This window comes from Protopterus annectens, chromosome 10.part0 (genome assembly GCF_019279795.1).
Source record: "Protopterus annectens isolate FY-2018-M chromosome 10.part0, PAN1.0, whole genome shotgun sequence".
Classification (NCBI taxonomy): Eukaryota; Metazoa; Chordata; order Ceratodontiformes; family Protopteridae; genus Protopterus; species Protopterus annectens.
In genome coordinates, this window is record NC_056744.1 from 1,737,918,784 (window position 1) to 1,737,942,257 (window position 23,474).

At 37.2% G+C, this 23,474-nt stretch overlaps 1 protein-coding gene across 3 annotated transcripts in view; it reads right to left on the minus strand.

The window, feature by feature from the left end:
* Positions 1 to 5,514: 5,514 nt before the first annotated feature.
* Positions 5,515 to 23,474, minus strand: part of LOC122813969 (neurotrimin-like) — a 2,345,907-nt gene continuing 2,327,947 nt past the window's right edge. For all 3 annotated transcript variants that reach the window (XM_044086525.1, XM_044086523.1, XM_044086524.1), the window contains one exon: positions 5,515 to 7,265. In XM_044086525.1, coding sequence (XP_043942460.1) covers positions 7,165 to 7,265 — 101 coding nt within the window. In that variant the 3' untranslated portion in view covers positions 5,515 to 7,164. The remainder of the gene's footprint in view (positions 7,266 to 23,474) is intronic.

A 23,474-nucleotide genomic window follows, 5' to 3' on the forward strand; every position in this document is an offset into this window, starting at 1 on the left:
GTTGACAAGATGAAAGTAAGAGATGGAGAAAGCGGTTTTGGAGTCCTATATTGTGCTTTTTTGCATCTTTTAATATTGAAATACAAAAATAAACTTTAGTGGTACTCCTGGTAGTAGTTAAAAAATCATAGCAAGAAAAGGGAAAAAAACCTCTCATCCTGTTTAACAGAACCCAAGTAAGGTTAACTGAGTTAAAATAATATACCATATATCCATAATATCAGGCCAAGATTATTGCTTTGCTTTGGCATCGTAACCTTTACAAAAAAGCAAGGATCTCAGCTAGAATACATTAAACTATATAATTCAGCTTCAACAAAAATGAGTTAAATGGCTCTCATCTACATTTCCTTGTTCCCTCCGTTTCTATCTCATTCTTTATATCAATGCTTTGTTTTATTTATTTATGTAACTATCAAGCAAATAATAATTTACTAACAGAAATGTGATTCCCTGTTTGAGCAGAGCTTTTAATGTATTGTAGAGCTGTTGTTTACTGTTGGAATGAATGCGTAAATGAAGGAAGGAAGGAGCAATTGAGTGAATACATTAAGCTGTGTGACTCAACAACTCTGGCAAAAGGCCAGTGAGTGCTCTGAGTCTTCTAAGTATAAATTCTGGATGATTTAGTTTCCACATATGTTAAAACCATGGCCACTGCTGCAAAGCTGAGAATTCTAACATCCACTAGACAATGACTGTAATGATTAATTTGGCCTTTTTGTTATAAAAATATAACTTAAACCAGCAGACACAGCATGTGAGAGATGTAATTTTACAATGTTTAAGTGTAAAGCTGTCTCACAAACCCAAGACAAATCACAAGCAGGTTGTTGGTACCACGCAACCCAACACTGAACAAAGCATACACAGCCCGGACCAAACAAGCGGAGCTGCATACACTGTGGATCTTAACAGTAATGTACGTAAACCACACCAGCTCATAAATGTAACCTAAGAAACAAGTAACCTCAGCAGCCTCCAAAAACACATGATAAGCAGAAGCCACAATGAAACATGTATGTAAGAGTCATACTGACTCTTCTAAAGCCCATCAGACAAGCCTCCACACAATTCAATATCTTAGTCAAGGGTGACACTATAGAGATTCTTTTCACAGGCACACTAATGCTTCACTGACCAGGCTGCACAAAGAGAGGGGCGCAGTCTGTTGCCAATCAGATAGCAGGATTCACCAAATCACAAAAGCACTCAGTTCATTGCACCATACACAAGGGTGTAAATGACTTGAGATACAACTCCTTGGACTATATTAAGATAGACATGATGGAACTCCTAGAATATGTGCCTGTGACTGCATAAAATTAGCCTTGAGCAAAATTCTACAATCACCAAGAATGATGTTACAACACTAACAAAAGATTATTAATTTCAATTGGCTTAGCTTCTGGAATCACTCAATGGAAGTACAATATATATAATTCAGAGAAGAGATGTTAGACAGTCCCATCTTCTTTGCAAAGATAGCCTGCTCTTGCCCTTAAAAGGCATTAATGTATTAGTTAATTACTGCCCACCTCATAACACCTTTTTGGGCAATTTCAGCTTTCTAAAGCTTCTAACATAACTAAACATAATCTCGATAACATTAAGTTATTGCTACTCATTGTGAAAAGCCTTAACAAATTTCTACTACAGGCCCTCTTTATTTTGGAAAGCACTGATATATGCATCATGACATAGACCATTAAATGGATTTCATCATTGGAGGATTTACATGCCTATTTCATATTCAGGTCCATTAAATGAAGGCACTAAAGGCAGTGGTGCCTTAATATTCTTTAACAGGACACTTTATCTCCAGACACATTGCACAAGACAATGACCTGGAACACCTCCACATCCAACTTACTATTAATAAAACTCTGTATGATATCATAACTAACTATAATACTACCTGTATATTCCTCTTAGCCCATAACACTGTATTAAACCAAACACCATTCTCATAGGAGACTTCAACTACCCTTCCATAAATGGGGAGACATATACACCCTCAAACAATTATGCAAACAAAAAAAACCTCTCTGGACCACTTAGTTCACACTGCAACCAGGGGGCAATAAAGTGCTGGACTCAGTCCTTATCAAAATTAGGCAGCTTTGCTCCCAATCAGTTTAACTATCTCCATGGTCAAATCAGACCAGAAGTCAATCACATCCCCCTATAAAACTGTAACCTTTTCCAATCTCTCAGTATTCAGAGATTACATAAAGGCTAATCTGCTAAAACAGTGTGATGACTTGGCTAGATTAAAAATCCCATTCCATCTTAATGACCCCATTGCATTAGTAAATAATCACATAGATGTATGTGTCCCACTCAGAAATAAATACAAATTTAGAAAAATAAGGCTTTGGTGGAACCCAAACATAAACAGACTCTGTAGTAAAAGGCAAAACAAAATTCCACACAAAAATAAATCTACCTCTCGTGATGCCAAAAATTAAATGCTCTTTCTAAATTAAACAAGAAACTCTGGACCCTGATCAAATAATCCAATACCAGATATAAAGCAAAAATAGTAACCTGGGCAAAGGATAGCCACAAAGCTATTTTTAATTGTGTTAGAATGTCAGAAGGAATTTGCAGCACCATACCGAGCTAAAAGTGATATCACATTCTCAGATCCAGAGGATATAGCCAATCTACTAGCAGACAAATTTAGCTCATAAATCATCCTTCCTCTCTCCTTCTATATTCCCAGCTCAAATACCCAAACATAGACCCCCTCAAATTTCTCCAGAACAAGTTCTCAATGCAGTTATCTAAGGACAATAAAACTACATCCTTGGGAGCAGATAATATACCACTTTGCCTAGTAGTCAACCTGAAACATGACTTGTTTGACCATCCTCAAAACAGGCTTTGCACTGGATGAATGGAGTCTAGCAAAAGTAATTCCTTTTCACAAAGGTGAGGCTTCAAGAGACCAGAATAATTATAGATTAATAGGCCTGACCAGTCTCACCTGTAACATTATGAAAAAGATCATTATGGAATTAATATATAGATAACCTGCAGACTCTCGACCCAACCCAGTTAAAATCCATCAAGGGTAGGTCCTGCCTTCTTAACCTGTTCAACTTCTTCAAAAATGTTACTGAATCAATGGATGATGGAAAACAGTGTACGCCACATATCTAGACCCTGCAAAGGTGTTTGGCACCATCTGACACTCGGATGTTAAAGAAAAACTCTCCCTGTTAAACAACAATCTCCATGTAAATTTTTGGATAACAAATTGGCTCTAAAATGGAATCTAGGAAGTTAGGGAGGGCAGCTCTACATCCTTCAAATGACCCATTGCTAATAGTGTACTGCAGGTTCAGCCCTTGGGCTAATCCTTTTTAACATTCACTACACAGATGTCAAAACTGACCTTAAGGGTTTTTGGCTGACCAGGTTTGCAAAAGACTTCAAATATAGGTGCCTTAATAAACACCTAAGCACAGTATAGTCATTCAAGAAGCCATGTCCCAAAAAATAGCTGTTATCAAAACAATGGACTAAAACTAAATGCCAAGAAATGTATAATCATATCCTTCAGCAATTGATAACATACCCCTGAAACTTATTCCCACAGTTAGGGATCTGGGACCTAAGCCAGTAATGAACTGCCCTTTGATCACCATGCATCTACTGTTGTAAAAGTCCTTTTTCATTGCACAGCTTATATCTAAAAGTATTGTAGCAAGAACCAAAGGTGTAATTATACCACTGTACTCTGCATTCATTAGGCTGATCTTTTAGTGTAATGTATTTTTTCTATGTATCTTTTCAAATACTTGCTACAAATGGAGTGACCAGTGGTCTTTCTCATTAAGGAAATCAATGGCCTATACCATTAAAACTATGCAACTGTCTCAAAGCCTTGTCCCTCTTCTCGGTATCATACAGGCTACTGACAGGCGATCTCTACCTTGTGTACAGAAGTCCAAGAGACCCCATTCTTTCAGACTTATTACACATTCACAAGTCCAATGTTACAAACATTGGTTCAAGTGATCCCAATTCTATTTACAAAACAAATCATACTTATCAAAAGGACAGGTTTACATGACAAAATACTTCTTTAATACTACCATCTTCCACTCCAAATAAAGTAAAGTACTGTTCTTACTCTTTTCAAACAAAATGTGGATGAATGGGTGGATAACCACTGCTCTCTCACTCCCTAGCTCAGTAACCATATCCTCATGATTAATATCCCAAGTTTTCCTCACAAAGCCCATCTCTAGTTTATTCATACATAAAATGTAAAGGCAAAAAACTATAATGGGAAAGTATTGCTAGGCTTCTTAAGATCATCACAGAGAAAAAGCCTAGCATTTACCTAGGAACCTGTGTAATATTTATAGATTGTTGGATGTGCGAACATTATTTCATGGTACAAATCAACATAGCCTTACAAGCAGGATTTCTGAGGATGATTTCATTGTGCAAATCTATATTAATGTTTTATAAAAATTTATGCAATGTAATAGTGGTGGGACAGGCACTGTGGCAAAGCATTTTTCTAATGTCACAACCCCAATACTGCTGTATAATACAACGCCAAAATACACTATGAAAAGCAGCTCAACAAGGTGAAACACAAAATGCCATTTCACCTTTCTCTGCTTGTCTAAATACACAATTTTGACATGAGGAGCTACATATCAATGTTGTCATTTTTATGCATTTTTTTAGCAGACAGCATAAGAGAGAGAAACTAATTCCTTTTCCCTAAGCAGTACCTTGCTTAGCTCATATACATGAGGGCAGGATGAGGGTGCCGTGTTTTCATGCACATCCCAGTCGTAAGCCTCACTCTATGCATCTGTGCTATGAAAACTAAAGTGCCTGTAATTAAATTGTTCCAGGAAGGAAGGAAGTTCTATGATGCCAGGTATACATAAAATACTAAGAGGTCCATGTCAGATAACTACTGTATACAACTATCTGCTTATCACACCCAATGTAATGTTGTTGATGTGCAGGTAATTCAAAACTGGAATTTGTTGCAGTAAAAGGTGAAATAACTAATGGCTTATTAAGTCAGACTCATCCTGGTGGGGTATTATGTATATCTTGGTATATGTGCTTTGCAAAACCAAAATCATGTCCCACCACAAAATGTTAGTACAGTCCTGCATGGTGCAGACAAAAAAAGAAAAAAAAACACAAGTCTCACCTTTCTACAAGAACCAGATAAATTGCAAAGTAAAGTTATTTAGGTTTGTACCTGAAATTGGACAAAAAGTGATACATTGTGTTTTAAACCTACTTCCACTTACTTAATATGTATATTTAAACAATTCCACAGATTTAGAAAATGTGTTATGTGTTCAGTTTGAACCACTGAACTGCATTATTAACATACTGGGATTCTCTGTAAAATATCTAAAGTAATATTTATAAATTACTACCACTGTATGAATTGTGTAAACAACGATATTTCCATCTTCAGAAAAGAGTACATCACTTTCAATACAGGAATGGCTGACAATATGATGTCCATCAAAATACATTTTATTTTGAAAACAAATAAAGTCTATAGCGGAATGCATTTTATGAAACCTGGAGCAGTGCCAAAAATGTTGTTCAAATAGGTTTTAACATATTTGAAACCATGTAACTAGTGCCAGCTCTGGTATATTGTTAAACATTTTTACCTGCCTTGCTGAGGACAAACAATGGTTTATTATATAATGCTTTTACAATGGTATAATTCAAAAACAGATTTCATTTTATGAAGTAGTGTTCCCAAGTTCATCATAATTAAATATCATTTGGTTAACCAATCTGAGCAAAACAACAATAACTCCAACTCATTTTATTTTCTTCATTACAACAAAAATCAGTGCAGTTTAGATTTGCAATGAATTATATATTGTAGCACTCAATGAATCTTCTGTTGCATAAAGAAAGGTGAGAGACAGAATGCCACACCAACATTAAGTAAGTATGAAACAACCATTTGATGTATAGCTGTTACTGCAGGGCCAACATTTATGGATTTTTGATTTTATTTAAATATGCTATGCTTAGTTACTTTTAATGTATAAATGTAGAATAACTGAATCAGAAATAAAACAGAATGGTAGTGCAGGATAAAGTGTTACACACAATGTGCGTATGGATAAACTGTAGTAACAGTAAACATAGGCCTAAGACAGACTGTTGTCAGATACACAAGTATTTCCTACACAGAATACAATTCTGCAGTTTCACAGAGTATCATGACAGCACATATTGTCCCTATTGTCTGCATTTCTTTCAGAATCAATAACAAAAGGGCAACATTATGAATTATATACTTTCAATAATTATTTATATGGATACTGTCAACAAGATTATCATAACTGCTATTTAAAAATACCCTGAAATAAAACATTTGTGCATACTTTTATCTTGAGGTACCATTGTGAGACACATAACTAATTTAAGCAGTGAAAACACAGGAGCAAATATGATTATAATGAAATAAGCCTATAATTTCTTTATAGTACTAGTGGATTTGCTATTTCAGGCTTCAATAATCAACAATTGTATTTTTGTAAGTATATGAACTAATATAGCGACCACATAGTCATATTTTATTGTAAATTGAAAAGTCAGTGGTAAAACACTGATGCCAAAACAGATTTTTAAAATTAAACTGACAAAAAATCTGGTTTATAAGAGTTCAGTTTTTTTCAGTAACACTCAAGCATTCAGGGAGCCCTATAACTATTATTAAATATATCCAGTAAGTTGCTTAATGTAAACAGAATTGCTCTATATAATTTTTATCACATTTTTTCAAAATACAATTAATAATTAAAATCCATTATTATTGAATCCTTTATGTAAACTTGTATAATTAACAATACACTATTTGATACAGAATAGCCAAAACCAGTGGAATGGGTATCTCAAAATTAAATTGAAGATTCTGCTATACAGAGAAATGAATAAAAATAGAAAAAATAAGAACTCAGCAAATAAGTGACATAGTGTGAAACATCAAGCTTAAAAAAATGAGAAGCAAAAAAGAATATTTTGTTTCTTTTATCTTCAGAATAAATGTTCTTAGGCTGTTTGTAGTATACGAAGAAAAGTCTGTGACCTCCACATGTCGGAAAAACTGTTTTGCTGCCTCAATGCTTAAATGATATGTCAAAATGAGAGAAAGACATATAAACTCAAGACTATCAGAAACCAGAATGTGTCAGTTATTCCAGAAGTCGCTTTATTTGCATTATGGGCTGCTCCAGGATCTGAAAAGAAAATGATGATGCTGTTAAGCAAAAATATAAATACATAAATAAATAATAGAATAGAATGGTCATGTCAAAACATTCTAGCATATCATATGATTTTTTTTCAGACATACAGTTTATAAAGTCAGTATGAATCTGGGAAATAATTACAATTAATATGGTATATAAAATTAAACTGTAATGCTTTTCACTGTCACTGACTTTTCTGAATTAAGTAAAACTGTTACTCCATAAAAAAAGTAACTTATACCTCCAAATACAAAACTGCTATTGGTTATGCTGGCTACATGAAGGATGATTTTTTACCGTGGTATGAATACACGAAGTACAATATGGTGCACAGGTGGATCCCAGCAACAAACTTTATTTAGCGCTTTCGTCAGCAATAAGCTATTGAATTCTTCAGAATACTAGAAGGTTACTTTACTTCCTTACTTATACATACTCATTAAAACATGTGACTGAAAGCAATTAAACAATCAATTAATTAAAGTAATTAAAATTGGACTTACAGTTAAGCTCCGAAATACAAACTACTTAAAAACATATGACAACAAGATAATATTCAAACAATAAAATAAAAAATGTATAATTATTGTAAAGACCCCCTCTTTACTTCAAAATACTAAACAATATTACACTAACCCTCAGCCTACAAAATCCATTAAAATCTCCATTATTTAAATGTGAAACTCAGCTCTTAATTTAAGAAAACTTGATATAAAAACTGTTTCATTAAGCTCAGGTGGACATGTCGCATTACATTTAAGCTGCCACATCAATTCATGTAGTTCTAAAAATAATTCGGAGGGACCCCCCCACAATACTTGCAGCTGACCTGTTCAATAACGCTAAACTTAAAATGATGTTCTTTATTGTCTTTGATGTGCTTATACAATGCATTATTTACATTGCACTTCTTAATATCGTAAATATGTTGATATATTTGTTTATTAAAACTATTTATAGTTTTTCCAATACAATATCTTTGGCAGCATTGACAAATTGCTACATATACAAGACTTTTACTACTACAGTTAAACTTTTGCTTCAAATATACTTTCCAAAATCCCTGTATAGTAAAACCCTTGTTCTCCAGAATATACGGGCATTGGTTACAATGCCCACATTTCCGCATGTTACCTTGAGTCTTAATAGGTGGATTAGCTTCCAATAGATTCTTCAGAGATTTATCCCTTTTATATACTACTACTGGATGGTCTCCAAGTTTACTTTTAAACTGCTGCTCAATATCAAAAAGTGTCCAATTATTTCTTAATATATTCTTAATATGGATGGACTATATGTTAACACCATTGAACACTGGAATGTTTTAATATTGGTATTGACAGACGGGACCTCACTATTTGTGTCATTGTTAACTAGCGTCCCTAAAATTGGTGCAAAATTACCCTCATTTCTCTTATTTGTAATTTCCTGAAAAATAGGCCTTATAAAATTTTGGGATAACCTCTTACTAATAACCATGGTGCATGAGTCAAGATCCTCTTCAAAGGCATACAATAAAGTGATGTAATAATTAAACATAAGTTACACAGGAACACTTATACTCATATGTTTTCAGCATAATATAAAGAAATCACCATTAAAAATGTTGTTTCATTTATCTGGAAGATAGCTGGTAGATGCACATATTAAATGACCTGTTTGCTATGCGTGAAAGTCTTTTAAATAATGTGCTTGGAGGAAATAAACAATGTAGTGAGAATAAAATATCTTAAAATAGAGAAAAGAACACACATTATTACATTGTATGCAAATAGTTGATAAACTGAGAAAAAAGGAATATAATGCAGTAAACATATGGACTAAGATGAGTATATCACGGCTACCACATCTTTTGACAAGCAATGTAGTTTATCACAATCATCATCATTTTCAAAAATGCTTATGCTGATAAGGGTTTTGAAAGTAGAAATTAGAGTGGGGCAGACCATACTTCCTTTCGCAAGCAAAACACACTAGTTCATTCTTTGAAAACCTACTTGGCATGGTGAATCATAAGGAATTTTGTTTCTGCTGCCCATATCTGTTATCTCATCTATTTCAACACTACCCAAAACTTATGATCGTAAGTGTAAGTGGCCACAGCAAACCATTAAACTCAGGTCCTTGTCCTAAGACTCATCTGTCACGTAGCCACCTCGATATTCTGCAATGCCTGCATTATGTGTTCCTTTGTGCCGATCCTTTGCTCAATTTCCTGCTTCCCTTTTTGTTCATGAATGTGCGATACCATCAGATACTTAAACTCCTCCAGCTGATGTGTTGCTCCTCCCTCACTCTCTCTATTTTCCAGCACAATAGAACAATGAGATCTAAATTTGATATTATGAATTTCACACCAACCCCTTCAAACTTGGTAGCGAATCATCTAGTGTATTATGAGCAACAGACATTTGAGGAAAGAAAACATCATCATCTGCAAAAAAAAAAAAAAAGCTGTAGTTCTCAGTTCCCATACTGGTTGATCTCCAGACCTCAGCTGTGCCTTGATATCCTTTCCATGAAAGTATAAAAAGAAGGGACAAATTGTGATCTCTATGCCCATCCTGAACTTATCTGACTTGTTAGACAACCAAACAAAGGTAATTCCGATTTAAGGTATTTCATAACTATTGCTTTCTTGATCTGACTGAAGAAGGCCACTGAATATATCTAAAAACTGTTTGATGCAATTTTATATCATGCATCCAATATTGTTAGCTATGAATATGTCTATTAAAAATGCAAATATTCTAAAATTCATGATGAAAAATAAAGGGTAAATCATGCAAACAGGGTTGATGATGGGGATGAAGTTCATAGGGGTGTACTAAGCTACTGAGCACAGGGGCCTTTTAAGCTTGGCAATGCATTCCAAACCTCTGACAAGTTCTAGTACCCTTGTTAAGTGTAATCATGAGCTTCAGAGGTGAAACATTTATAAGCAAGAGCTTGGGAGATGAATCATTTACAGGCTGTCTTAGTTCACCAGTGACATGGGTGCCATACAAGAGCTGACTTTCCTACTTCCCATTCAAATACCCAAGTTGCACATGAGCTGGGTTAAGATGGACCTCTGCTTTACATAAATCAGTAGCTTGTTCCAGAGACAATGTAGTTTCTGGGATACATAACTGCCTGTACAGCAGAACCTACTTGAATTACAGGCAAGGTTTGTATTTAGAATGAGTAATTCAGGTGTTGTTTGTTTTGTAAATATTCAGGAAGCCCATCCAAATGGGGTAAGACAATGCCTTGCATGCCAGGCATAGCTCTCCCTCAATAGCCTGAAAGAAACAGAATATAAGGATAGAGCTTTGAGGCAGTCTGCATAGGACATTTAATTTACCTCTTAATTCCTTTACTGAGGAACCTCTGCGGACATTCCAGTTGTGTTATGTGCCTGGTTAGGTGCATACCAAAGTTGGCATTGTACTCAATGGCAGGTCTGATGAATGACTAATATAGTAGAGAACTGACCTCCTTAGACCTAAATGTCACACCTTTGTTTATAAGTTGTACAACATAGAATGATTTCCTAACTTACATAGGCACATAATGGTCAAAGGCTAGATTACTGACAGCTGGTTATCCTCCAGTGGTTATAAGGGTTTATACCTAAATACTTGAGTTTGTCTGCAATGCCTGAGTGGGGTGTTGTGAAAAATGCCTTGGCCAGGTCAAGGTAGGGAGTATGAACCATATTGTCCTCATCCATTGCTTTAGTAACCTTCTCAAAGACATCTAACAGGTTGACTAGGCATGATCTGCCCTTGATGAAACCAAACTAATATGGGCCAATGTCTGGAGGTTTCCTATGTTATTAGTGGTCATTTCAATGATAATTCTTTCCAAGGCTTTGCATATGAGTCTAATAAGACTTAATGGGTCTGTAGTTTCCCAGGGTCTGTAGATGGCTTACTTTTGTGCAGAGGGATGATGGTTGCTGTTCTCTATTCATGACTCAGAGGGCCTGATGGGTCATGTTTCATCCTATTTAGAAGGCAGCTTGGGATACTGTTGGAGCCCACTGATGCAGTGCTGTTGGTCTTAGAGAGGACATTGAGGACATGTTCCTTAGTGACTGTATGAGAAGTTATATTTGATGGTATTTTTTCTGAGGGGAGGCTGGAGAGAAAGCAATTTACATGCCAGTTGCTATGCTACATCTTCTGTCTCAGTATAGGTGGCTCTATTAGCAATGATTTCTACTCACAACTGTGTTTTTCATTTGAGATTGCAGACATAGTTAAAGAATGCCTTATGTTTCTCCTTGGTCTAGGAAGTCAATTTTACCTTATATTTTGACTTTGGTAGACTTTATTTGTCCTCTGAATTATTTGTTTAGTTTGACAAGAGTTTTTCTATCCTACTAGGTGCTAAATCTTCTTTTTTTCCATAATTTAGTTTCCCTTTTATACAGTCTACTGATGTTGTGATTCCAGCAGGATGCCTGTTTTTTTGACTTAGTCCTGTATTTATTCCTGGTGGGTACAGCTGCCTGTATGCAGCTATTCATATGCCTGTATAGGTTTTTGTAAAGAGTTCTGCATAGGCAACAGTGTTGTCAGGGTTTGGGGGATTGAAATTTTACTAGGGTTGCACTTATTAGTAGTAAGTTAGCTTTACAGTAGTTCCCAGTCATTCCAATGTTGGCTGGGGTTATTGGTTTTATTTTTACTTCAAAGAAGACCCTTTTGTGCTCTTACCTCACCACAGAGAAAATTACACTATGGGGGTGAGTAGTGCTCACACACATCTTAGTGAAGACCAGAGTCAGTATGTTTGCACCCTGGTTTATGTACTGATAATCTGGTCCAAGGAGTTTTTGCATTTACAAAATTCAGTAATAACAGGCTGGTGTCATATATGATTCCTAGTTAATGGTGGGGGTAATTAAAGTCACCCATGAATATGGCATTGTATTGTTTGGTGAGTGTTTTCAGGCAGCTTAAATACTTATGTGTTTTCTGGGTAATAGAGAGGGACATATAGCTTGCAAGGAATGGTATCAGATTTTGCCTGTGGTGATTTGAGTGTGTAGAAGTTCAAATGCATTGTCCTGTTTGACCATTCTTGAGTTATATTAATTTCTGATGTAAATCAAGACTTTTACACATTTAGTCCCTGTCTGTGTAGTAGCTGGTTCAAATATGTCAAAAGAATTATGGCCTTGCACAATCAGGGTGATCCCCATGTCTTTAAACTATGACTCAGTGACTGTACAGACTTCAGCATTGTTTAGGTTGAGAACAGCTTGTCGGGTTTGGAGTTTTCATGTTTAGTTGAATCCTTGCGATGACCAGTAACACCTTTCGATTTTCTTAGTTTTGATTTACTATGTCAGAAGTATTTTCAGTTTTGCATTGCCTAAAAAGGCACTACAGGAAGGACAATATTTTAACTAATATTGGAAAACTTGGAGGAGAGAGGTACAGACCACCCCTGGCAAAGCAACATGATCTGTTGACCATCGTGTGCCATGCTGATCAATGTTGCATCTCATTAGAATGATACAAGTAACTAAGCCAATTATTAAACTTGGTCACCTTTTGTTCATATTGTGGCATCAACACTGAGAGAAGGAAGAATGCTTCTCATTGCTAGGTGCATACCATCTACCATCTTGGGACACATATTCTGAGTGCACAGTGACATCTCTCTTCATGAAGTCTAGGGAGGTATGTCTCAGGTCAGACACACATAATATGTAGACATTGCAGATATTACTAATGATGCTTTGCATAGTGATTTACAAATCAGCATGTAAAAACATTTTGGTAATAAAAACTAATTTAGAGAGTTGTATAAATAAAACCCATTTGGACAGAGTCCTGCTTTACATACAGAACACTCTGATAAGTAACACCACAAACAAAAGAGACACACCATAAAATTCTAAGCAAGGAGATTAATCCAGAGAAGTATCATCCTAGTGATAGGGTCAACTCCCAGAAAAAAAAATAGATAAGTGTTGCCATGATATATGTGAAATGCAACAGGTAGTATAAAAAGTAAGATAAAAGAATTGCAATGCAGACATATGTGTATGCATATGATTTGACTTGAAACTGTCATTGTTAGGACAGATTAATGCTGTTTCAGAGAACTGCAATATGTTAATGCATAGGCATTACAATGATATATATATATATATATATATATATATATATATATATATATTGGGAAGAAGGTATTAGATGACATATTTGTAAAACTATAATTAATACATGATAGATTTCAATATTTCCAGAAGTTTATCATCAAATTCTTTATTCTCCACTGAAAGTTTGCATTTTCAGCATAGAAATTTGAGTAAATCAAAATATTTGTTTGCATTTATTAATTAGGGAAGAGAACTAGTCCAAATGGACCAGTTTCAGTTAAAAGAAAACTCTTCCCTCTCCTACAGTTTAACTCGATCTTCACAGGTTCATAGGTTCATAGGTAGGTACAAGGCTATTTGCCCTAGGGTCTATAAAAAGTTACCCTGGCTTTCACCACCCAAGAAAATTATATTCCTGTGCCCCTGTAGAGCAGAGCCACAGAAGTGATCCCTGGGGTGAATTTTCTATTTCCCATCCAATCATCAAGATTTTTTTTGAAGAGTGCTAATGAGGAGATCTGTTTGACATAGATAGGTAGTCTGTTCCAGAGTATGGGAAGTCTCTGGGACAGGAATCTATCCCTCCAGCATGTTCTGTTTATTGTGGTGACAATGTTTAGGTCCCTAGAGAATGTAGCTCGGAGAGATTGGGATTTCTTTAAGTGGAGCATGTCCAACAGCTCTGGGTTTGACATAGCTTTGTATGCTAGGCAGTGATCGCCTTTGAGTAGGCGATATGCGACGGAGTACAGCTGGATTTTTTTGAGACAGTCTGCGTAGGGCATCTGTTTGAGGCCAGTAATCCTCTTTGTGAGATATTTCTGTGGCCTTTCCAGTTGTTGTAGATGACTTGTGAGGTACATACCAAAAGGGGCATTGTACTCTATAATTGGTCAAATGAGTGATGCCTAGAGGGGAACAATGACCTCTTTTTTTCTGGATGAGAAACCTTTTGTGATGAGGTGAGCCATGTAGAAGGATTTCCTGACAACTGTGACGATGTGATTATCAAAGGAGAGACTACTGTCCACCTGTGTCCCAAGGTCTCTTATCACACTTTCAGCATTAAGTAAACTACCACTTATGCAGTAGTTCATGGGTACGGTCTTTTTACCAAAGGGGATGACAATACACTTTTTGGCATTGAGCTTCAGGCCATGGCTTTGACACCAGGCATCTGTCTCAGTGAGGCCCTTTTGTAGTATGTCCACATCGTTAGGTGTTTCGATTATGGCTCCTAATTTGCAGTCATCTGCAAACATTGTTAACCAAAGACCTTCTGTGTTAGCCTGTACTTCAGAGATGTAGATACCAAACAGGAGAGGACCCAGGACTGAACCCTGTGGTACTCCACTTGTCACTGGTCTGAAGTTGGATTTGGAGTCTGCTACTTTCACAGTGTGGGTTCTGTCCATTGCCAGTTGGGATTTATACCTAGTTTAATGAGCTTATCTATAATTCCAGAGTGGGGGATGGTGTTGAAAGCTTTGTTGAGATCTAGATAAGCTGTGTGAACCACCTTACCCTCATCTATGGCTTTGGTGACTGCTTCAAAGAAGTCAATCAGGTTTAGGAGACATGATCTGCCTTTTACAAACCCGAACTGGGCAGGGTCCAGAGTTTGGAGATTACCAATGCCAGGCTCATCAGGCTAATGGGGCGGTAGTTCCCGGGGTCCATCGTGGCTCCACCTTTTTGGAGTGGGATAACCATCGTGGTGTGCCATTCAGTGAGCACAAAGCCTGAGGTGAGGCTATGATTGAACATGGTACTTAGGTATGGTGCCAGTTCATTCTGTAGTTCATGTAGAAAGCAGCCTGGGATACTGTCAGGTCCCATGGATGCTGTGTTCTTGGCTTTGGAGAGTGTGTTTTGTACCTGTGCAGCCGTGATTACAGGAACTTTGCATTCTTCTGGTATAGAGATGGGCCCTCTAGGGGGTGAGAGGTGGGTAAAGTTAGCACTGAACCTATCTGCCAGGATGCTGGCAATATCAGTTGGTTCTGTATATTTAGTGCCATTGTGCTGTAACTCAGAGCAGATCTGAGTGTTGCCATTGAGATTCTTGACATAGCTATAGAATGCTTTGTGGTTGTCTTTAGAGTCAGTGGCAATTTTGTTTTCATAACTAGCTTTGGAGGATTTTATGAGTGATCTCAGCTTCTTACTGAGGTTGTCCAGGGAGTTCCTCCAGTCATGGAATTTTACTCTTTTTAGCAACAGTTTCTTTCTTCTGTTGTAGAATTTGTTTATGGCAGAAGGCCACCAGATTGGCTTCCTTTTTTTGGAGGATAACGTCTTAGTTCTATTAGGGATAGCATGATCCATGCACTTGTGTAAGTGCTTATAAAGTGCATTTGTGTAGGATTCAGCAGTCGTACCTCAATTGTCCGTCTGCATGGGTGTCATGAAGTTTGCCACTTCTGTCTTAAGAAGTGTGAAGTTGGCTTTGGAGAAGTTTTTTACGGTGGTTTCCCTAATTGGGGGTGGGGGTGCGATGTGGATGTCTAGGGTTATTAGCTTGTGGTCAGATCTGACTAACGAGGAATTGACCTCTGGTGTGGAATACCGGTTGCCCATGTTGATAATGACCAGATCTAGGATATTGCTGTCCCTGGTGAGGGTGTGAATAGGTTGATCCAAGGCACTGGAATTTATGAATTCCAGAAAACGTTGAGCAAAAGAGTTGGTACATGAGTAGTTTTCCCAGTTAATGGTGGGGTAGTTGAAATCACCCATTATGAGGGTGTTGGGTTGTACCCTAATACTTTCCAGTGTATCAAGAAATGAGGAGTGGGAATCCTGGGGCATGGTGGGGGGTCTGTAGCAAGCTACAATTTGGATTTTGGTCTTTCCCAGAGTTAGTTGCACTTGGATAATCTCAGATGAATTATGCTGTGCAACTAGCCTGGAGGTGTGGATATCCTTAACGAATATGGACACGCCTCCACCTTTAGTGCTTCGTTCTGGGTTAGGTGGCCAGAAAGGTGTGGTATGAATTATAACCTGATAATGCAGGGGTGCTCTCTGGATGTTTGAACCAGGTCTCTGTCACTGCACAGATGTCGATTTTCTCCATTTTAAGGAGTGCCTCGAGTGAGTGCATTTTGAGGTTTAGACTTCTGGCATTGAGTAGCATTACCCTCAGATTTTGCTTGCTTGTACCTGTTATGGTGGTGAATTTGTCATTTGGACCTTGCCTAAAAAAGGCACTATACCGGTGGCAAGAGCCTTAGACAGTATCCGGAATCCAAAGGGCGACAGGTGCAGGCCATATCTGGCAAAGCACCATGGTCTTTCGATCATGTCATCCCAGGCAGACAAATACTGGATCCCCTTAGAATGACTTTAGGTTTAATTTCTCCCTACAATATGGCTCCAGCATTGTGTAGGTACTAGAAACCTGCTTGTACTTTTTCCTTGCATTGGGGTCAAAGGAAGGGAAAGCCCACCTACATTTTTTTAGATTAACTTCTCACATACTTTGCAGAGTTCATCTCCACCTGCATGGAATATCACAGACACAGTTAAATCTGTAATTTATCCTGTCAGGTACTGCTGTCAATCTTAGATGGGCAATTAATCCTGCTAATGTCAGGAACACAGCAGCTGATATAAAAAAGACAGAAAACTGTGGAACTGTTTTCCACTGTTTTTACTGCAGAGAGGAGGAGAATATAACACTCCCCTTTCATAGCAAAGCAAAACAATTAGATCAGCCAGGGGTTTAAAGACAACTGTCAACTCTTCTGACAAATTTACATAAGCAGCACCACAGTATTGAAATGCTAAGCTTTAAATGATATTTATAATAGTTTATATGTTAAGATAATTTAAATGAATTATCAAAGATTTCTGTGACATTTAGAGAAAAGTCAGAAAATATTTTATTTGTAAAGTATCAAAGCATTTACCATGTTCATTTCCCCCTCCCCATGCACACACACACAGGACAGAACTGTAGAAAGTGAGACAGGTGGAAACCCTATTAACTGGGTGCACTCATACTATTCATAAAAAGGTCTTTTTTGTGACATCCTTCCAGAGCGGGATGCATACGTGATACACACAGATCCATTGTAAGCGATTCCCACTGACTTGGAATCAGTCGTTACATTGTCAGAGTGCATGAGCATTTTGTAGTCCACAAATGAAATGTGACCATTGATGAAAACCATAATATACAGCTGAATTTACTTTAAAATACGTTTACTATGTGCTCTTGCATTAAACAACATTTAGAAAAGGAAATCAGAAGTTTTAACTATGAATGATTGAGTTAAAGAAATAGTGGTGGAGAAACTCTCTTATAGATATAAAAATAAAAAAAAACATTAAAATGTTATTTGTTAACCTGATTTATTTAGCTATGTGTAAAATATGCAATAGTTTCTATATAGAAAAACTATCACAGTTTTTATGAAAAGATGCGTGAACATTTATGCAGCATAAAGAAAAGTGATGACAGCAATGCGTTAGCAAAGCATGTCATGGATTATGGTTTTGCACATGAGTTTTATTTTAAGGTGATAGAGGTTATTTATAAGGGATTGCGTGGTGGAGATATAAAAAAATTACTGAAGAGAGGGAACTGCATTGGATTGTAAAACTGCAGGAAGATAAGAAGCCAGGTCTTAATGATAAGATGTCTTTAAAAAGCCTGCGCTATGGTCTAGGGATTTGCATAAGTAATGGATTTATTGTTTTTATTGGTTGTTGAAGTTTTGAGTGTAACTACTTAAATCTGCTTTTATTAGGAAATGTTTGTCTGATGAAGCACTATGTGTGAAAGCGCTTACTGAGTTTTGCCCTTCTTCTTCTTCTTTCGGCTTTTCCCGGTTATGGGTCGCCACAGCGGACCATCTGTCTGCTCATGATTGGCAGTGAAGTTTTATGGTGTTGAGTTGCCAGCCCAGTGCCCAACCTTCCACAGAAGGCACACACTTGCACACACTCACACCTAGGGCCAAGTTAGTGTATCCAATCCACTACACCCTGGTTTTCACTAAATGTTTTATATTCAGTCATGTTTCTGGTGTCTCTCTTCTACTTTGTGATATTTGTTTCTTCTTGAGTGACACCACTTAGCCTTTAACAGGTTTCTACCTTTGGAACTTACAGAAGTACTTATTGCACCACTGTTTTGCCCAAATTACTTATCAGCTAATTTGGTATTCTTATCTCACTTGTTACCCTTAATACCCTGTGCAGGTTTGTCTCAGTCCTTTGGGTCTAACCTTGACCTCTTCCTCTTCATTCAGCTTTCCCTTTTCCTAAGCCACCCTATGCAGATACATGTTGCTGTTCACCTGTTCTACCAGTTTACATTCTTTATTGTTTCATCCTCTTCCGATTTTCTGATTTACTGTAATGAAAGATGTCTTGACTGTGCATACACCTTTAATTTTGCATTTCATTTCCCTGCCATTTGCTGAAGTTCCTGTTTAGAGATTGCTTATAATAATAAGTTGTGGACACTCAGCAGTTTTGATGAGATGTCCCTCTCAACCTGTTTGTTATATGGATTCAGAGCTAAAACTTGATGGATACTCTCTCCCAAATGGATGCCCCTCTGTGAATCCAAATACTATTTAGACTTATGTCATCCGCCATTGCGTAGAGCCTGCACCAACTCTACCAATGTTTCCAGGACTTTAAACCATCATAAGACTGACCATATTAGCTTTCTTATGATCTTGACATATGCTTTCTCCAAATCTAGGAATGTCAAGGTGGACTCTTTTCTCATCCACAGGTTCTTCTCCACTATCTTTCTCGTTGCCAGCATTAGGTTGTTTATGCAGAATCCTGATTGCAATCCAAACTGCTCATCTCTCTCTCTCTCTCTCTCTCTCTCTCTCTCTAGTTCACTCTCTAGGTTTGTATTTTTGACACACAGTGAAGGGTGCCAAAACAGATTGTATATCACTTATGAAAGTGACTGGATTAAGAAAACATTTTTGTGTTTGATCCTCAGTAACGTCCAATAACACACACACACATCACATTACCATGTAGCCTGTTCATTAATGATCAAATCGCTGATGGAAGATACTTGTTTGTTACAAAGAGTTTTATCACATTTCAGTCTCTAACAGCATCATACCCCAAAATGGTCTGCTCTTTCACAAATTTTGCTCTGATTTTACAAACTGGCATATTCACTTGGGATGGATTATCATGGCTATAATTTGTACATTTACTGCTTATAGTATCTTAAAGTTGTGTTCTCATAAATTTTTTTTTAATTAAATAATATTTGCCGCGGTGATGCAGCGGTAGCATTGTCGCTTCACAGCAAGAGGTTTTCCTGTTCGATTCTCGGCTGGAGCACATTCTGTGTGGAGTCTGCATGTCCCCCCCATGGTCGAGTGGCATTCAAAAGACATGCATAAATGGGTGTGCCTTCGTTGAAGGTTGGGCATCGGGCTGGCACCTCGGCACCATAAAAAAAAAATCAACTGCCAGTCATTAGCAGACCGGTGTTCCGCGGTGGCGACCCCTAACTGGGAAAAGCTGAAAGAAAAACAACAACATTAAATAATATTTGTTAACTTTCAATTTTTTTGTTCTGAGTTTATAAGTCTTTACTTTAATGCAATAACTCATATCTACTGTCAAAAAAAAACAAACAGGAATGAAATGTCAACCTAGCTTATTCTGAGATAGATTACAGCATTTAGTGGACAAAAGTGCTGAAGTGGTATTTAAGTTATTCTGCCTGGATGTCCTTTTCTTTCTTTCTTTTTTTTTTTTTTGGTGGGGGGGATATATGCGTGTGAGTGTTTGGTTTTCAATTCTATCACTGACATTCCACTGTTTTTGGCATTTTAAATGAATAACCATCTCTCTCAGCAAAAGTGCTTTAATCAGTTTGGATTTTAGTCAAAGATTCAAAAGATTCAGTGTGAAAAAAAGCAATCAGGGGATCCTAAGAGATTCATTTCTTCCTGAGGTAAGTCCAGCCTCATGACTCCAGAAAGCTGAATGGCCTAGATGTGTTTAATCATACTGAATGCTTAGAGATAAAATGCATTTTGTTATTGCAAGCTGAAAAGGGACTACGTCTGAATGACATTGCCCCTTTAATTCCAGCATTGAATCACAGACACTTGTTTATTAATTGACTGTTTTAATGATTGTATCTCTTTGATGTATTTGGTCTGATGAAGAACCTTATAGGCATGAAAGCACTTACCTTTTGAAAAAAAAATTATATTTTACTATTCTTAGGCTGTGTTATCTGGTCTTTATATAATTTGTACTCTGTTTTGAGCTTCCCTACCTTCCTGTTAAATAGTGAGCAACTTAAGAAATTTTTAGAATCATAAGATCATAGGATTTATTTATTTGAAATTTGTTGACCGGGTTGGTTCAGTTGAGCCAAAGCCCTTTTTCCGTGAAGACCCAGGGAGGAAAGCTCCACAAGTACATAGACATTCTAATGCATAACTACAAAGACTTAAAAATATAGCTGTATAACAAGACTGACAAAATTTAAACTAAATGTAACAAAGTAGAGATAAGACTTGAGATTGTAATAGCTTCTAAGAATCAGAAATGTACAGACTATAAAAGTTCAAGGTAAATGTTACACAAATAGAAAAAAATGAAATTCTTTATCTTTAGTTCACCTGAATAGTAGCCGTGGGAAAAAACTCATTAGGTACAAAAATTTGCGTTTATGTCTACAGTAAAATGCAGGTACAAGGTACAGAAAGATAGAAGAAGTAGGAGAAATGCAGTGAAATTAGGTGGAAGAGAAAGGAAGTAGGGTGATACAGATGAGGGAGGGGAGAGGGAGAAGGTCGACTGAAGAAGTAAGGTCTGTCTGGGGGATGATTACAATGACAGTCCTGCATTGCTTAGGTGTTTTTTTAATGCATTTATGAACTGATGTTTGTGCTTAATAATTTGAATGTCTAGTGGAAGTTTATTGAAGTTTGCAGCTGGTGAATAGCTGTAGAGGTTTTTGCCGAAGTTGATCTTTGGCTTGTAAATGGTAAGGAGATGTTGTTCTGAGCTTTAAAGTGTCCTGGGTGGGGAGTAGGAGGAGATAATTGAGATAATGCTGGGACAAAAAGATAGCTGGTGCAGTATAGAATGAATTATCTGAAGTGGAGAGAAAAGAAGGCTATGGGGAAGCTCTAACCAGTTTAGTTTCCTGGGTGCTAAGCAGTGATGTAAAAAGTATGGGAGTTCAGCAGCAAATTTGGCAACCTTGTTGTAGGTGGTTTCTAATTTAGAGAAGTGTGTGGTTTGTAAGTTGATGAGTATTTGAGAGCTGTAGAAAAGGGTTGGTAATAGATAGGCATGAGATAGGGCTCTCTTGGCTTTTCTAGACAAAAAGTTTTTGTTGCTGTAGAGGAGTCCAAGTTTTTGGTGAGTTTTCTTAATGTTACTGAGTACATGTAGGTCAAATTTTAGCTGGTCATCAATAATGACCACCAAGTAGTTTGGTGTGAGTATTGACCTTGATGGGTGTGTTATTGTGGGAAGAGACAGAGAAAGAAGGTTTTAGATGATACATTGTTTTTGGGACAAAAAGAAAGAGTTTAGTCTTTTTTGGGTTTAAGATTAGTTGAACATTTTTCAATAGACAAAAGGAGTTTTGAGTTGTAGTATGTAGATCGGAGAGGGTAACATCTATGGTGATGACTGTGGAGTCATTATGTTCATAGGGAGTTCTGGGGAGATAGCAGAAAGACATTTTCCAGATTGGAAATGATTGCTGAGGTAGCTAGAACACCAAGAGATAATAGAGGTAGATAGGTTGAGTTCAGAAAGTTTATTTAAGATGAAGGGGTAAGAGACAGTGTCAAAAGCTTTTGAGAGATCAAAAAAGAAGCAAGAGACTAGTTTGTTCTGACCTCTGGCTTGTTCGATGGTGTTGCTAAAGGAGATGATGACAGTAGAGGTACTGTGACTAGGGCGAAATCCATATTGGTTGGGGGTGATTAGGTTCTCCTGTATGAGGTATTGTAAGATTTGTTTGTGAACACATTTTTCCTGGATCTTTGAGAGGGCCGATAGAATTGCAATGGGCCTAAAGTTGGATAGTTCAGTGGAGCTGCCACCTTTATGGAAGGGTAGGGTGTAGAATTTTTTCCCGATTGCTGGGACTTTGGCCTCAGCGATGGATCGGTTAATCAGAATGGAGATGGGTAAGGCTATGAAGTTGACTGTTTTCTGGAGACAGAGTGGAGGGAGATCATCTGCTGAGGGGGAGCATGGCTTAAGTTCAAGAAGTAGGGATCTAATGTTGGTGGATACAGTTTTCAGGAAGAAGGCTGTGGAGGATTTGGAGGTTTTATTAGTGTTGGTGAGTGCAGTAGAGTCGGATTTGATGGTTGGATGGTTGGTTAGTTTTCTGATGTAGTCTATAAAATAGGAGTTAAAATTAATAGCAGTTTGGAGATGACTGTTTGTAGGGCTAGGTTGGGGACAGAAGGGATTTCCTGGATGAAGGATTTGGTTAAGTGTATGCCACAATTTCTTTGGGTTGTTTAGGTGTGTTTCAGGAGGGTTTGTGTAGTAGTTTCTCTTATCACTGGTGACAGCTTTCTTAGTAAGGTTGGGTAGGTGTCGATATTGTTAGATATGGGAGGGGAGGTTGGTTTTAGTCCAGAGCTTCCAGATTTTGTCCCTCTGAGCTATTAGGGTGTGGGTGGCATTTGTGAGCCAAGGGGATCTGACTGATTTTATTTTAATATTTTGTATGGGGCTAGGGAGTTGAGTATGTTAAGGAATATTTTGTTAAATTCCATTCCTGCATCATCAAGGGGTAAGTGGCTAAGGAATGACCAGCTGACAGCTTAGAGCTGGCTGTTTAGTTTATTTGAGTCAACGTTGTTTAATTTATGACATGCTTTGATTTTATGTGGTTTATAAATGTGAGGAGAAAAACAGAGGACTTTAACTGGGCAGTGGTTACTAAGGGTATCTGGTAGGGTTTCGGTGAAATGATACTTATGGGGGTGTGTTACTAGGATCCAGTCAAGGAGAGATGATTGACTAGTAGATTTAGAGGTATAAGTAGGTGTGGATATTAGTTGGGTGAAACCATGTAAATTAATGGAAGTGCAGGGGGATTC